Source organism: Sarcophilus harrisii, chromosome 3 (assembly GCF_902635505.1).
Source record: "Sarcophilus harrisii chromosome 3, mSarHar1.11, whole genome shotgun sequence".
In the NCBI taxonomy this organism is placed as follows: Eukaryota; Metazoa; Chordata; class Mammalia; order Dasyuromorphia; family Dasyuridae; genus Sarcophilus; species Sarcophilus harrisii.
The window spans coordinates 86748493-86762245 of NC_045428.1; the positions used below are offsets into that span (position 1 = coordinate 86748493).

At 35.5% G+C, this 13753-nt stretch overlaps 1 protein-coding gene across 2 annotated transcripts in view; it reads right to left on the minus strand.

The window, feature by feature from the left end:
• DNAJC15 (DnaJ heat shock protein family (Hsp40) member C15) overlaps positions 1-13753 on the minus strand; it is a 63191-nt gene that overhangs the window by 34964 nt on the left and 14474 nt on the right. For both annotated transcript variants that reach the window (XM_031958422.1, XM_003765859.4), the window contains exons 2-3: positions 9420-9471; positions 1237-1310 (exon numbers count right to left, since the gene is read on the minus strand). In XM_031958422.1, the coding sequence (XP_031814282.1) occupies positions 1237-1310; positions 9420-9471 (126 nt within the window). The remainder of the gene's footprint in view (positions 1-1236; positions 1311-9419; positions 9472-13753) is intronic.

Sequence of the window (13753 nt, forward strand, 5' to 3'; positions counted from 1 at the left end):
AAGGCTCAATTTAAGTGCTGACCTCTACATAGAGCCCTTCCTGGTCTCTTCTGCATCTAATATAGACCCTCCTCTAATTACCTGATATTTTGTTTACATTCAGTATATATTGTGCCCCAATTCTCTTTTAATGTCCTGACACAGTTTCCTTAATTATCCTATTTATTTACTCTGCCTCAGGTTATAACCATTCCCTCTTAATGTTTGACAGGATAAAGGTCTTATATCTTAGACTTTAGGCTATACTCATTCTCTCTTAATGTTTGATGGGATAAAGGTCTTTATCCATTTTAAACATCATTAGAATATCAGGAGCCTCTCCAGTACCTCCCATTATGTCATCCTAGGTACCTCCCCCATCATATCACTGTTCTTATTACCCTATAAAAGAATCTCCTATCTGACATTCCCTGCTGGATTCTTTGAGAGGATAGTCTCATTCAGCCCTGGGACCAAATCATGGATCCATTTGGTCCCAATAAATCTCTCCCTTTTAAATAAATTATTAAATTGTTCTCTAATCGCTATCTTGCTCAGTTTCTCCGGCATTACATATATAACTGTATATATATATATATATATATATATATATATATATATATATGATCTCTTCTCCAGGAGAGTTTTTGCATACTCAGTATTTAGTACTATGCCTGGTACAAAGTAAGTGCTCAATAAATGCTTCTTGACTGACAGCGATAGTGTGAAAAATAATCCTTGAGATTATTAGAACTGGAAAGAGTTCTCAAAGAAACCTCCTAATAGCAGATGGCATTTGTTTTAAGGTTTGTATTACCTTTGATTCTCATTATCTCATCTGTTCTTCATAACCAGCCTGTGAGATAAATACCCCAAACATTGCAGATGACACAACTGAGACTTAAAATAGGTTAGGTATTTTGTCCAGGGATACACAGCCACTAAATGGTAAAGGCACCTTTATACACAAGTCTCTCCTCCATCCAAGCCCAGAGAGGAAGCAGAGCAAGATTTTTCCTCTGTCAGAACATTGGGGTTGGATGAGAGATTAGAGTTCATCTAATCCAATTTCCCAATTTCAGTGCTGATTAAATTAATCTGGCAAAGATGACCCAGCTAGTCAATGATTTAAGCAGTTAAGTAAGCAAACTTTTGCTAACAAGATAGTTAGAATTAAATGAGATTTGTTTAAGCTATTTCAAATTGTGGAAATATGGCCAAATGAGTGAGCTCTAACCAAGCCACTCCAGGACTTACAGGAGATTGAATCTTCTTTGCAGTTTCTGTGATTACTTGTTCCAGAGGTTTCCAGATTTGAAATGCACAGCGACCTAAAAAAAAATTCATAAAAATAAATGGATTTTCCAAATATTAAAACACATAAAAGCCATCAAGATATTTATCAATGCATTTATTTTATAGTATATATTTTACTTTTCACAAGTTATCTCCAAAAGTAGCAAAGATTAATCCTTATATTTAAAATATACATAAATAACTTTGAATCACATAGTAAAAAAGTCACCACTACTACCACCATCACAAACTATGGTTGGTATAAGAAATAAATGAATAATTTTAATAGAATTGTTGAGGTCTAGATTTGGGGTATCGAAATGAAATTAGGGTTTAGTTGAGGTCTAGTGGCAGGTTTGGGGTATAGGGAGTCAAGCAAAGCTCCCCTGCAAGTACCCTTGGATTCGGCGCAAAGATATGGTGGTAAATGAGGTCTAGTAGGGGCGTGAGTCCCCAATAAAAGCATTTATTGGCCTGAGAGCTAGACTGATAAAAGAGGTTTATTATTGGCTTTGGAAATAAGGAGATAGGTGAAGGTAGAGTTGAGGAGGGCACACCCGGACAGAGGGTCCAGTGGACAGAGGGTCCTCACATGGCTAGCATGTTTGGAATCTCTGCAAAGAGGGGTTCCAGTATGTCCCTTTTATAATGGGAGATTTAGCTCGAGGGGCTTTTGGGTGTAGCCCCAAAGTTGGCTCAGATCTCGGTGGGGCTGGGACAGGTCCAGATCTTCTATTGGAATTCAAAGGGACCAGGATTTGTGAGTCAAAGGGTAATTACATTCACTAGGAGGGGGGTGGGAATCTAGAAAGGAATCTTTCCCACATCAGAATTATTTCTAGAATGAAAAGCTAAGCAGAAACAACACTTCAAACATAACTATAACCTCTTTCTTACTCCCTTTCTTAAACAACAATGTACCTCAATTGTTTGAAGATTTTTTAGATACATACACTAGTATTAGTCAAAATTAATTTTCTTTTGTATTTTAGGGTATCAATTAAGAATATAACTTTATTATCTAAGCAGTGTACCTCTCATTTATCAATCTGAATATCTGCCTTCTGTCTCTTGAGAAAATAAATTACAAATGGGAATTTCAAGGTCACTGGAAGGGCCCACAGCATCTTCCAGTTTTTTGTATCTACTTTTCTGAGAATCAAGTTTCACCAGAACACACATAGAGAGCTGTTGTTATTCATTTGCAAATGGATTGCTTCAGGGTGCAAAATACAGTGACAGAACTGGGGCATGTGAAAGACCCAGCTCTACCCAAAAACAACAAAAAGCTTTCTCAACAAAGGAAAACATTAGATAGTTAGCCTCCAGCTCTACTTCTACCCCCATTCTTGACCGAACCTTTAATCACATTCACTAGTGATTCTTTCATTCAATTTTACTCCCCATTAAAAAAAAAACAGTTTCTAAATTGCCTTAAGATCATTTCAAACCTGGAACATGAAAACACTTAATGATAACTTACCAGAATCTGAAAAAAGAAGATGGAATCTTGGACATGGGATACTCTAAACCCATTAAAAAAAAATGTCACAAAGAACTAGAAGAGCCAAAATATCTGAGTATTATTTTCCTTAAAGACTTTTACTTAAGGACTCCATAGGATGTAATAAGTAGGCAATCCTTGAATATTATAATTAAAATAAACATTTGATTACTTTGTCCTATACAGAACACAAGACCAGGCTCTCAAGTTTGAGAGAGAATACCCAAAGCACAAGTAGAAGATAAAATGAGCTATTTTCTTTACTTTTGAACCAATTCTTGCACCTGAAAATTTAAAAACCTTTTTCTACAGCACAGCTCCACACTAATCATTGTATGTAATTACTCAGATTTATTTTCAGAGCCATTGAAAACTAATCCCAGGCTCTAAAAGCCACCATATTATACGCTTATAAGGACCAAAGTGGCCTAGTGAAAATTAAAAAAAAAAAAAGGCAAATTTAAATATAAATCATTTAGGTTCTCCTGATTATATATTCTAAATTAGCACAAAAGCAGTGAGATATTTAATCTTCTGAGATATTTAAATATCCTGTCACAACAAAAAACAGATTTTATATTCCAATTTTCTGGCTAGATGTAAATGGACTTGATATAGCCACATTAAAGTACAGTTTCATCTAAAATAGAAAACAGTAGAAAAGGCCACATGCATAAAACTTAAATACAAAAAAGATTAAAACAAAGTTTAACATGCAAAATGCTCTCAGATGAATGTGAGCAATTGTGCAATTTACAAAAAAGAAGTCAATTCAAACAGGCAAAAACCTTAATTATTTAAAATTGTTCTATCTTAAGTAGCAATTTTAGCAGTGAATGATTATTCCTCAAATCTTCAAAGAAATGAAAATAATAATATTGCTATATTTAGTATTTTTTCTTTGTCCTTCATTTTCAAAAAGGACTAATGACATCATGGGATGAACTGGATTTAAGCAAAAGAGAGCTTCATTCTTTCTTCCCGAGTCATCAAAGGCCAGTGGCAGAACAAAAGTCAAAGATGCAATGAACGACCTTGGCATCTTTAATGTCTGAGCAAGCTCTAAGGTCTCCACAGCACCTACTTTGGCCGTCTTCAGGGCTATTGAAACAAATTATTCTCAATGGCCCAGTTCCACATGCTTGGGGTAGATCTTCTCCTACCTCACCAAACCTGCCCGTTACCCTCAACCTGTGTCAGCCTAAGTATAACTGCTGGCAAGCTAGAGATAAGAGCCGTAGACTCTCTTAGAGCCACACACAGGTGAGAGTTGAGTGAAAGATGAACACCAAAGGTGGGCAAACAGCTCGGAAAGGGTTCAGCAAGCCCTCCCATCTAGTAACAGGAAGTTGCTGGAGTTTATTAGAGGCATGCCAAGATAAAACCAGTGCCATGGGCTTAGACTGTTTGTGTGCAGGACACATTTCAAAGCACCACTAAGGCAGGCAGACTTACCAGTATGTTTCAATAGTCTGGCCAAGAAATGAGCACAGACCTAGGGAATCATAAAGAGAGACTAAGGGAAAGGAAATGATTCATCATGGCAAGAATTAGCAACAGATTGAATATGGGTGGTAAGAGAAAGCAAGGGATAAAGGATGGCTCCTATAGTGTGGGAAGCACAGGACCCCTTCTTCCTTAAAAAATATTAAGATTGAAGAAATAGCACTTACATAATTATGATTAAGACAGCAATACAATAACGAATCAGAGAGGCAAAGAGTAGAGATAGGAAAACTATTATCCCCACAATCCAGACAGTTAGGAATAATATCCTGTCTTAGAGTGGTCAGGCTGAGAATAGTGAAGACTTAGACATCAAAGGTGAGAAAAGAATTGAAGAGAGTGGATGAATTATGGAGACAAATAATTCAGAAATAATTGGAGTCAGAAGGAAGAACAAGCTCAGCAGGGAAAACATGTCTTAGTTTTGGACATGTTAAGTTTGAGATATTAGCAGGATTTCAAGGTTAGAGATTTACTGTAAACAGAGATGTGGGTCTGAAATTAGGAGAAGAGGTCAAAATTAAAGATCCAGATTTTGGGAGTCCCTATCTTTGTCAAGGGCTTTTTGTAAAGAAAAAAGCCAAGGACAGAAGATGGCAGAGTAAAGGCAGGAACTTGCCCAATCTCTTCTCCAAACTCCTTTACATAATGACTCTAAACAAATTTCAGAGCATCAGAACACCCCACAAGGTGGAGCAGAACGTTTTCTAGCTGAAGGCCACTTAGAAGCTCAGTAGAAAAGGCCTGTGATACCGTATCGGAGTCTGGTATCAGTCCTGGTGCAGTCCCCAGCCCTGGCCCGACCTCTGAATCAGCAATAGTACCAATCCAGAGACACCAAACAGAAGCTGCAAGGTGTTATGCCACAGTTCTCTTTTATTGTCTTGACTCAGTTTCCCTCATTATCCTGACTCAGTTCTTCCTTGGTTTCCCTGCTTCTCAGTTCTGCAAAACCTCCCCTTCTTCTTTATCAGAATACTTGATAGAATACCAGAATGCCTCTCCCCATTCCAAGCTATTAGAATATCAGATACCATCTTATCAAGATGCCTCACCCCAGGTCCGGAGTGCCTCCCCCTGATTGTGTCATCCCCTCTCCAGAGTCTCATCCCACCCTGTCAGAGTCCCATTCCGCTCTCAGCACCCTGACTCAGCCCCTACCCTCAGTCTACCTCTGTGTCTGAGTCACGTGTATATATGTCATTGAGAACTCTGATTGTTTGCAGGATTCTTGGAGACGATAGTCTCAAGTTCAGCCCTGGGACCAAACATGGATCCATTGGTCCCAGTAAATCTCTCCATTTAATAAATTATTAAATACTCTCTAATCTCTATCTTGCTCAGTTTTTACAGCATTACAAAGGTCAGCAGAAAAGGTCTGCAGACTTCCAGACCTCTCAGCCAGAGACACCAGGGAGGAAGGGAAGGTTAGTGGAGAGGGGTGTGGTGTGCAGTCCCAGCACTGCCCCAGCCAGGGCCCCCACACTAGATCTCCCAGTACAGAGAGGCAAGCATACACCTAACAGCTCCAGGGCAGGAAAGAGGGCCTGTGGTCAAATTCCTGTTCTGAAAACAGCTGCACAAAACCCTCAAATCTTGTGACAAAGCACCCTCCACCCCGGAGGAGTTAGGAGTCCTACTTTAACAAATGATTAAAAGCTGAGTAAATGAGCTAGAAAACTGAGAAGAAAACAAAACAAAACAAAAAGTTCTGACCACTGAAAGTTATTATGGCTACAAGGAAGATCAAAACACACTCAAAAGATGGTAATATAGTCAAAGCTCCTACATCCAAAGCCTCCAAGAAAAATAAGAATTGGGCTCAGGCCATAGAAGAGCTCAAAAAGGACTTTGAAAATCAAATGAGAGATAGAAGAAAAATTAGGGAAAGAATTGAGAGTGGTGCAAAAGGAACTATAAAAAGTTAATGAGGAGCAAAATGCCTTAAAAAAGCAAAATTGGCCAATTGAGAAAAGAGATACAAAAGCTCACTGAGGAAAATAATTCCTTAAAAAATAGAATTGAGCAAATGGAAGCTAATGACTATGAGAAATGAAGATACAATAAAGCAAAACCAAATAAAAGAAAAGTGAAAAATAGAAAAATACAAAATATCTCACTGGAAAAACAACTAAGCTGGAAAATAGATCCAAGAAAGATAATTTAAAAATTATCGGTTTATCTGAAAGTCATGACTAAAAAAGAGCCTGGAGATCATCTTTCAAGAAATTATCAAGCAAAACTGTCCTGATATTTTAGAACCAGAGGGTAGAACAGAAAGTGAAAGAATCCATCACTTCCTGAAAAGGAACCCCAAATGCAAACTCCCAGAAATATTACAATCAAATTCCAGAACTCTCAGGTCTAGGATAAAATATTGCAAGCATCCAGAAAGAAACAATTCAAGTACAGTAGAGCTACATTCAGGATAACACAAGACTTACCAGCTTTTACCTTAAAGAACTGGATGGCTTGTGTTACAACAGAGCTAGGATTACAACCATTCATGATGAAAAGACCAGAACTAAATGGAAAATGTGACTTTCAAATACAGGAGTCTGGAGAAGCATAAGGAGGTAATCAGGAAAGTGATAATCATAAGGGACTTATCTGGTTATGTTCCTACATGGGAGGATAATACTTGTAACTCAGAACACTCTCATTATTATGGCAATCAGAAGTATATAGATACAGAGAGCACAGTTGAATATGAAGGGATAATATCTTTTTAAAAAAATGATGTAATTAAAAAGTGAGAGAAGATGAATTGGGAGAAAGGGAAAGGGAGAAGTGGAATGGCGCAAACTGCCATAAAAAAAGAGACAAGAAAAAGTTTTTACAGTAGGGGGAAGAAGGTGAGGGGAGGGTGAGTGAACCTTAAGTCTCATCAGAATTGGCTCCAATAGAAAATAACAAACATACTCTATAGAGTATAGAAATCTATCTTACCCTGCAGAAAAATAGGAGGGAAATGGGATACTGGAACAGGGAGAGGGTGATTAAAAGAGACGGCATATTAAGGAAGGGAGTGTGTTCAGTAGCAAAACACTTTTGAGGATAGGGTGAAAGAAGAGAGAGAATAAATGGAGGGAAATACAATTAGCAATTGTAATTGTAAAAAAAAAAAAAAATTCCAAGCAAGTTTCTCTGATAAGGCCTCATCTCAAATATAGAGAGAATGGAATCAAATTTATAAAAAATAAGAGCCAAGCCCCAATTGATAAATGATCAATAGATATGATCTATGCCCAAAGGGTTGCAAATTCATGCATATCCTTTGACCTAATAACACCCCTACTGGGCATGAATACCAAAGAGAATTGGGGGGGAAGGAAAATTACTTACATATACAAAAATTATTCATAGCAGCTCTCTTTTCAGGATAAAATATATTAGAAATTGAGGGGATGCCCATCAATTGGGGAATGGCTCAATAAACTGTGGTATGTGTTTGTGATGGAATAACACTGTTCTCTGGGATATGATAAGCAGGATGCTCTCAGGGGGAAAAAAAAACAAACAAACCTGGAAAACTACTCTGAAGGACTTATGATGAAAAATCCTATCCTATCCATAGATAGAGAAGGAACTGACTCTGAATAAAGATGAAAACATTCTCTATTACTCTTTATCTCTACTTTTAACTTAATTTTTCTTGAGAGTTTTTATTTTCATTATAGTGGAAGATGTGCTTTCTTTCATAACTTGACTTTTATGAAAATGTTTTGCATAATTTCACATGTGGTTTCTCAATTGTGGGTGGGGATAAGGGAGAGAACCTAGAATTCAAAAATCTTAATGTAAAACATAAAAAGTACTGTTTTTAATGTAACTGGGGGAAAATATTAAATAAATAAAAATAAAGTACCAATAAAACAAACCAAAAGCAAACAAACAACAAAAAAAAGCCAAGGCCAAACTTTTGGGGAACATTCACAATGACAAAGAAAATAGTTAGGACAACCTACAGAATGTAAATGGAACGAAGAACAAATATTTTAGGGTAGGGAACAGTCAAAAACTTTAGGGAAGTTAGGCACTTACCTGAAGCAAACAAAGTACATTATTAGGCAGTAAGGTTACAAAGCAAAAAATGAAAATCCTTGTCTTCAGAGAGCTTATTTTCTCTAAGATGTAAGGCATGGGAAAAGCTCACTATTTCCAGCAATTAGGAAGTCGCTGGAAAATTCCCATCTTTAAGAAATTAAAGAGAGTTAAGCAGACACATTGTGATATATAACTTTTTAAAGCTCAGCAGTGAAAGAGAAGAAAAAATATGGCATTTGCTGGATGAAACAGGAGAGCCAAGTAAAGGGCTGGTGATGTTGTTAAGTATTACAAAGGCTATTTGTAAGCACATGGGAAAAAGGCAATTGAGACTGAATGATGCCAAGGAAGACAAGAGATCCATGAGATGGTGGGAACAACTGCTAGAGCAAAGTTCTGGAAGAAGTAGGAGAGAATCAGATCAAAAACTGGTAGAGGGCTCAGCTTTGGTAGTTAGTAGGGATATTCTTCTATAAGCAGAGGGAATTAGGAGAGAAAAGATGACAACATTGATAAGAACTGAGGATTTCAGAGTTAACCAAGAGTTTGAGAACAACCTGAAATACAGTACTGGTATTTTAGGCTCTGCCTCCACAAGGTCTCTCCTCCATATGAGTTTCAGTTGCTTTATTGAGGGACCAGAACCTCAGGGCTCTAAGCTCTCAACTCCAGCCAGCCAATTTCGGAGTTGGAGTGGAGTAGTCTGGGTTTTAGAGTCTCTATATCACCTTTATACTCTGGGCTTGCCTGAAGCAAACATTGAGTTACATAAAACATGTCATTATGTAAAATAACATCCAAATCTAAAACAATTAACCTTTGATGAAACTATTAAACCTGGAAAATAGTATATAGTTTCGTTACTTTCCTTCCTTATAAAGCTTATGGGAACTCTCTGCCATCTCAAACAGGGATGAGTTTTCAGTGACTAAAGTGTAAGGAACTGAAATAAGAACTAAATGAAGAGAACTCTGAATATGAAGAGTTGAGTGCTAAGAGTTTTGATGAATCATTAAAATTACAGAATAATGAAAAGACATCCCTTCTGCAACTTTAAAGGCTTAAAGAGTTTTATTATTTCACTTACCTGCAAATGCAAAGGCTGCAACCCCAAGCCCCACTGCTATCAACGTCCTGGCCTGTGACAGAAAAATGAAGTCATTAGAAGAATGAAGTCAAAAGGCAGATTCATTTAACAGCTGATATAATCACTTTATGTGCAATACTATTTTAAAGGCTTCCTTATAATGAGGATATTAAGAAAACAAGCAAGCTTTTGCAAAAGGAAGAATGTCCCTGCAATGTCCATCATCACCCCTTCATTTATTTGTTTTGTAAGGTCTAATTTTTATAAATTAAGTTTTCCTAAATTGCTGTAATGAAATGTAACACATGTAATGAAAATGAATATATTGTTCTTGTTTCTCTATTCCACTGCCTAATCACTAGAATCACTTTAATTTTATCATTTATTAAATCTGATAAGTCAAGATCTTTCCTATATTTCCCCAGTCTTTCACCCTGTCCCACACCTAGGGTTAACTTGAGGAGAGCATCAGTTTACAAGTAAGGTGTGTATATGTGTGTAAACACATATATGTTTATATATACACATACACAAACACATATGTATGTGTATGTAATTATTCTAACTATGACATACAAAGTCTTTTCCCAAAGGAAATAGCAAAAGTTTCTGCATTTGTCTATAAGCTATTTACATCAATGAATCCAACTAGAATTTAATGTCCAATAAAAAAGCCTGCTTCATTTCAGCCCTAGATAGTGATATGGTGCTGCCTGCTGTTTGACATGTGAATGTGAGCTCCTTGGCAGTAGGACTTGTTTGGTTCTTTGTACACATATACCCAGCACAGAGCTAAAACTTGTAAGCTATTCCCTAGTTTTCTCATTTCAAAATATGAGGACAAGCAAACCTGCCTTAAAGAAATAACTACAATCTGGCATTTCTCAATTATGTACAACTCAAAACCATTATTTTGATAATCATTACAGATATTATTTTTATATTTCTATATCATTTCAAAGAATTAAAAGTTGAGAAACCCCCAGAGAGTGTGATTCCTGAAGCTGCTGCTCTGACCCACTGCCCCAGGAAAGCCAGCAATGTGGGCCAGTACTGACTCAACTGGTCTATGCTGCAGCCATCTGATTTAAGATGCTGAATTCCAAGGAATTAGAGTGAATCTTCATCTTTGTTTTCTTCTTGCTTCTTTTACATGTTGAACCAGAATCTAAAAGACATCCTGAAATAAGAGGCTGTTCTAAACTGCCAGGACCAAGTGGGAAAGGAAGTTCTTGGAAAGGGGACAACTTCTCAAAGCCAAATGCTAAGAGGTCTCTTTAATGAGATACATATCGATTCAGAATATATTGGTCTGGTAATCTATATAGGAAGAAACAAGTAGATGAAGAATGCACATTGCCTAGACTTTGATAGCAATTTGGATAGTCTGCACATCTTGGAGAGGCAGTAGATATGGATAATGAGTTGGGTCAAGATTTGAACAGAACAACTAGGACTGCATTAATCACATGGCACTTTCAGCTATCTGTAGCTATTCCCTAACACAAACAACCCTTTTTTCAATGCTAATAATATTCTCCTGAAGTTGAAGAAGGATGTGTTTGAGTGGATATACAAATGGAGTTATTAAATCTAACTTGTATAGTACTTAATAAGAAGAAAAAACTATCTTGGTGAGATAGCATTATTTGTTGAAAATAGTCTTTGTTGTAATGACAGCTTTTTAACACTATATGAGGATTATACCTAATAAATGCTTAAGTGAGCCAAAGGTGAATTTGTTTGCTATTGCTTTGATCAGAAAATTAAATAATTGCAAAATTGAGACATTCTGTTGGGCATATTCTTGATAGTCATAATTAAAAAAAAAATTAGTCATCCCTGTGATGGCTTTTCTAAAAAAAGAAAAATGACTGACCCACTTTTATTTGAAAGCTTATGTCCATTGATGTACACCCGCCCACTAAGATCTCTTTTCTAGTCTAACAGAATCAACTTGCTAATTTTCAGAACTAACTTCAGTTATGAATTCTGAGACCAATGAATGAACATGGTTCAGCTAACAAGCTCTATTCATCTGCCTATATATTTTTTAATGACTTTTCTATAGATACTAAAATTGACTCCCCTGTACTTCTCCACAAAGGAAAAAAATTCATATTCACACTCACAGAATGTGTGATCTGTACATAATGATCTATACATAATAATGACAGAACATTTTCACCAATGGCAAAAATCATACTTTTGAGAAAATGCATGAATAAGGAATATGGGTTGACTCATTTGGAAAAACCCCTCGTTTTCTGTCATTAAAAAAGCAATGGTATAAAGGGATTTCTTTTCAAATATCCTAAGAAGCTTAAAAAAAAAACCCAAGGAAAAAATACAAAAGAAACCTAAAAGAGAGAGGAAACTATATAATTATAAACTAGGGAAAGAAAATAAAGAATGTTAAGATTTCTAAGCAAGTAGTTTATAAAGAATTGCTGGACCATACCTATTTTGAGCATTTAATTTAATTAAAACAAAACAATCCTAAACACATTTGGTTGTAAAACTCTCCCATGGCTCATTTGACACAAATGGTATAAACATTTAGAATTCCACCAATCTTTTCTCTTTTTTACCACAGCTTTAAAATAAATAAATAAACAAATAAACAAATAAACTTACTACATAGATTTATCACCATCTTTCACATTTATTCAATCTTAAATTTCATATCTACAGGCTGAGGATATATTTCTTTTATACACACACACACACACACACACACACACACATACACACTGTCTATAATTTATCAATTGTCATCCATAAAAATGGACTTCATTCTTTATCTTAATATGCCTTTATTCATTTTTCAAAATGTTATTTTCATAGTCACTAGAATCAGAACACATTAGTTTGCAAATATAATAACTTTTTATAAATTATAAACATGACGTAAAAATTATAATTGCTTATCCTAATAAAATTGCAGAACTTCTGTGGATTTTTCATACTGCTTTTAAGTCATCTTTGAAAGTGTATACTCAATAATTGATACTTAAAAACTTAAATTTAGCCTATTTCCAATCCATTACTACTAGTATCAGTATTACTACCATCCAGCATTTATAAGGCATTTAAGGTTTGCAAAGTGTAATAATGCCTTATTAGTAAAAAATGAAAGTGTAATAATGCCTTATGCTAATTTTATGCTCATAATAATCCTGGAAGGTAGGTGCTATAATTATCCTCACTTTACAAATTAATTAACTGAAGCAGAGGTGTACAGGGTCTCAGTATCCAAGACCTATTTAAACTCAGATTTTTCTGACTCCAGATTAAGCACTCTATCATCATTGAGCTATCAGTTAAATAAGTCTAGTTAGTCTAAAGCATTAGGATATTGAGTAGGAAATATTCAATGCCTAAGAGAAATTTAAGAGGTTTTTTGGTAATTGTGAAAATCATGAACTTTGGGTAGCAATAAGGCTTTACTTCCCCCTCTCCCCTCTATTTCAATTGACTTGGACTTGCTGCCTTGGACAAGTTTTAGTTTTTGAAAGGTTTACTTTTACTATTTGGTATGTAAAGTTTGGGGCAAGGGGGGCAAAAAGATAAATTCTAGAATGCCATGAAATCTGTTTCAAATGAAATTAGCACAACTCCTACATTTCTATGATCCTATGAAAATGTAGTCCACATGCATGTTTCTAATTGCTATATATAACTGATCTCTTTATAATTATACAAATACCAAGCATGTCACAGTCAAAATCAGATATAAAATATCTACATTAAATACTACTTTTTAATGTTAGTTATTGTAACTGCTCTATCATAAAATGTTACTGGGATGAGATTAAGAATGTATATGCTATTTTATAAGTACATTTATATCAAAGTATATGGTACTGATAATCTGGATATGCATTATCAATATTCTCTAAATAAATCTACTAAGTTTGATGATTTATAATTTTACATTAGTAAAAAATGAAAAAATATATTATCATTTGTCTTTGCTATGACAATAATTGGGATCCAAATTCATAACTCCTTAAGCATTCCCTACTGTACTCTCTACCCTGAAGAGATAAGAAAATAAATCCCTCCCCCATTTTTTTACAGAGGTAGGAAAACTGTGGCAATGGAATAATGTACATATTGTCTCACTTTGTTGATGATGGGTTAATGGTTAGTTTTGTTGCAATTTTTCTCCCTTATTTTTAAAATTTTGTTTCAAGGAATGATTGACTGGGTAGGAGAGGTGAGAGATACATTTAAAAGAGAAAGTAATGTAAAAACAAAAGATGCCAATAAAAATTTTCAAAAACCAAAATGAAAATTTCTTATCAATGACTGATTTCAAAGAATCAGAA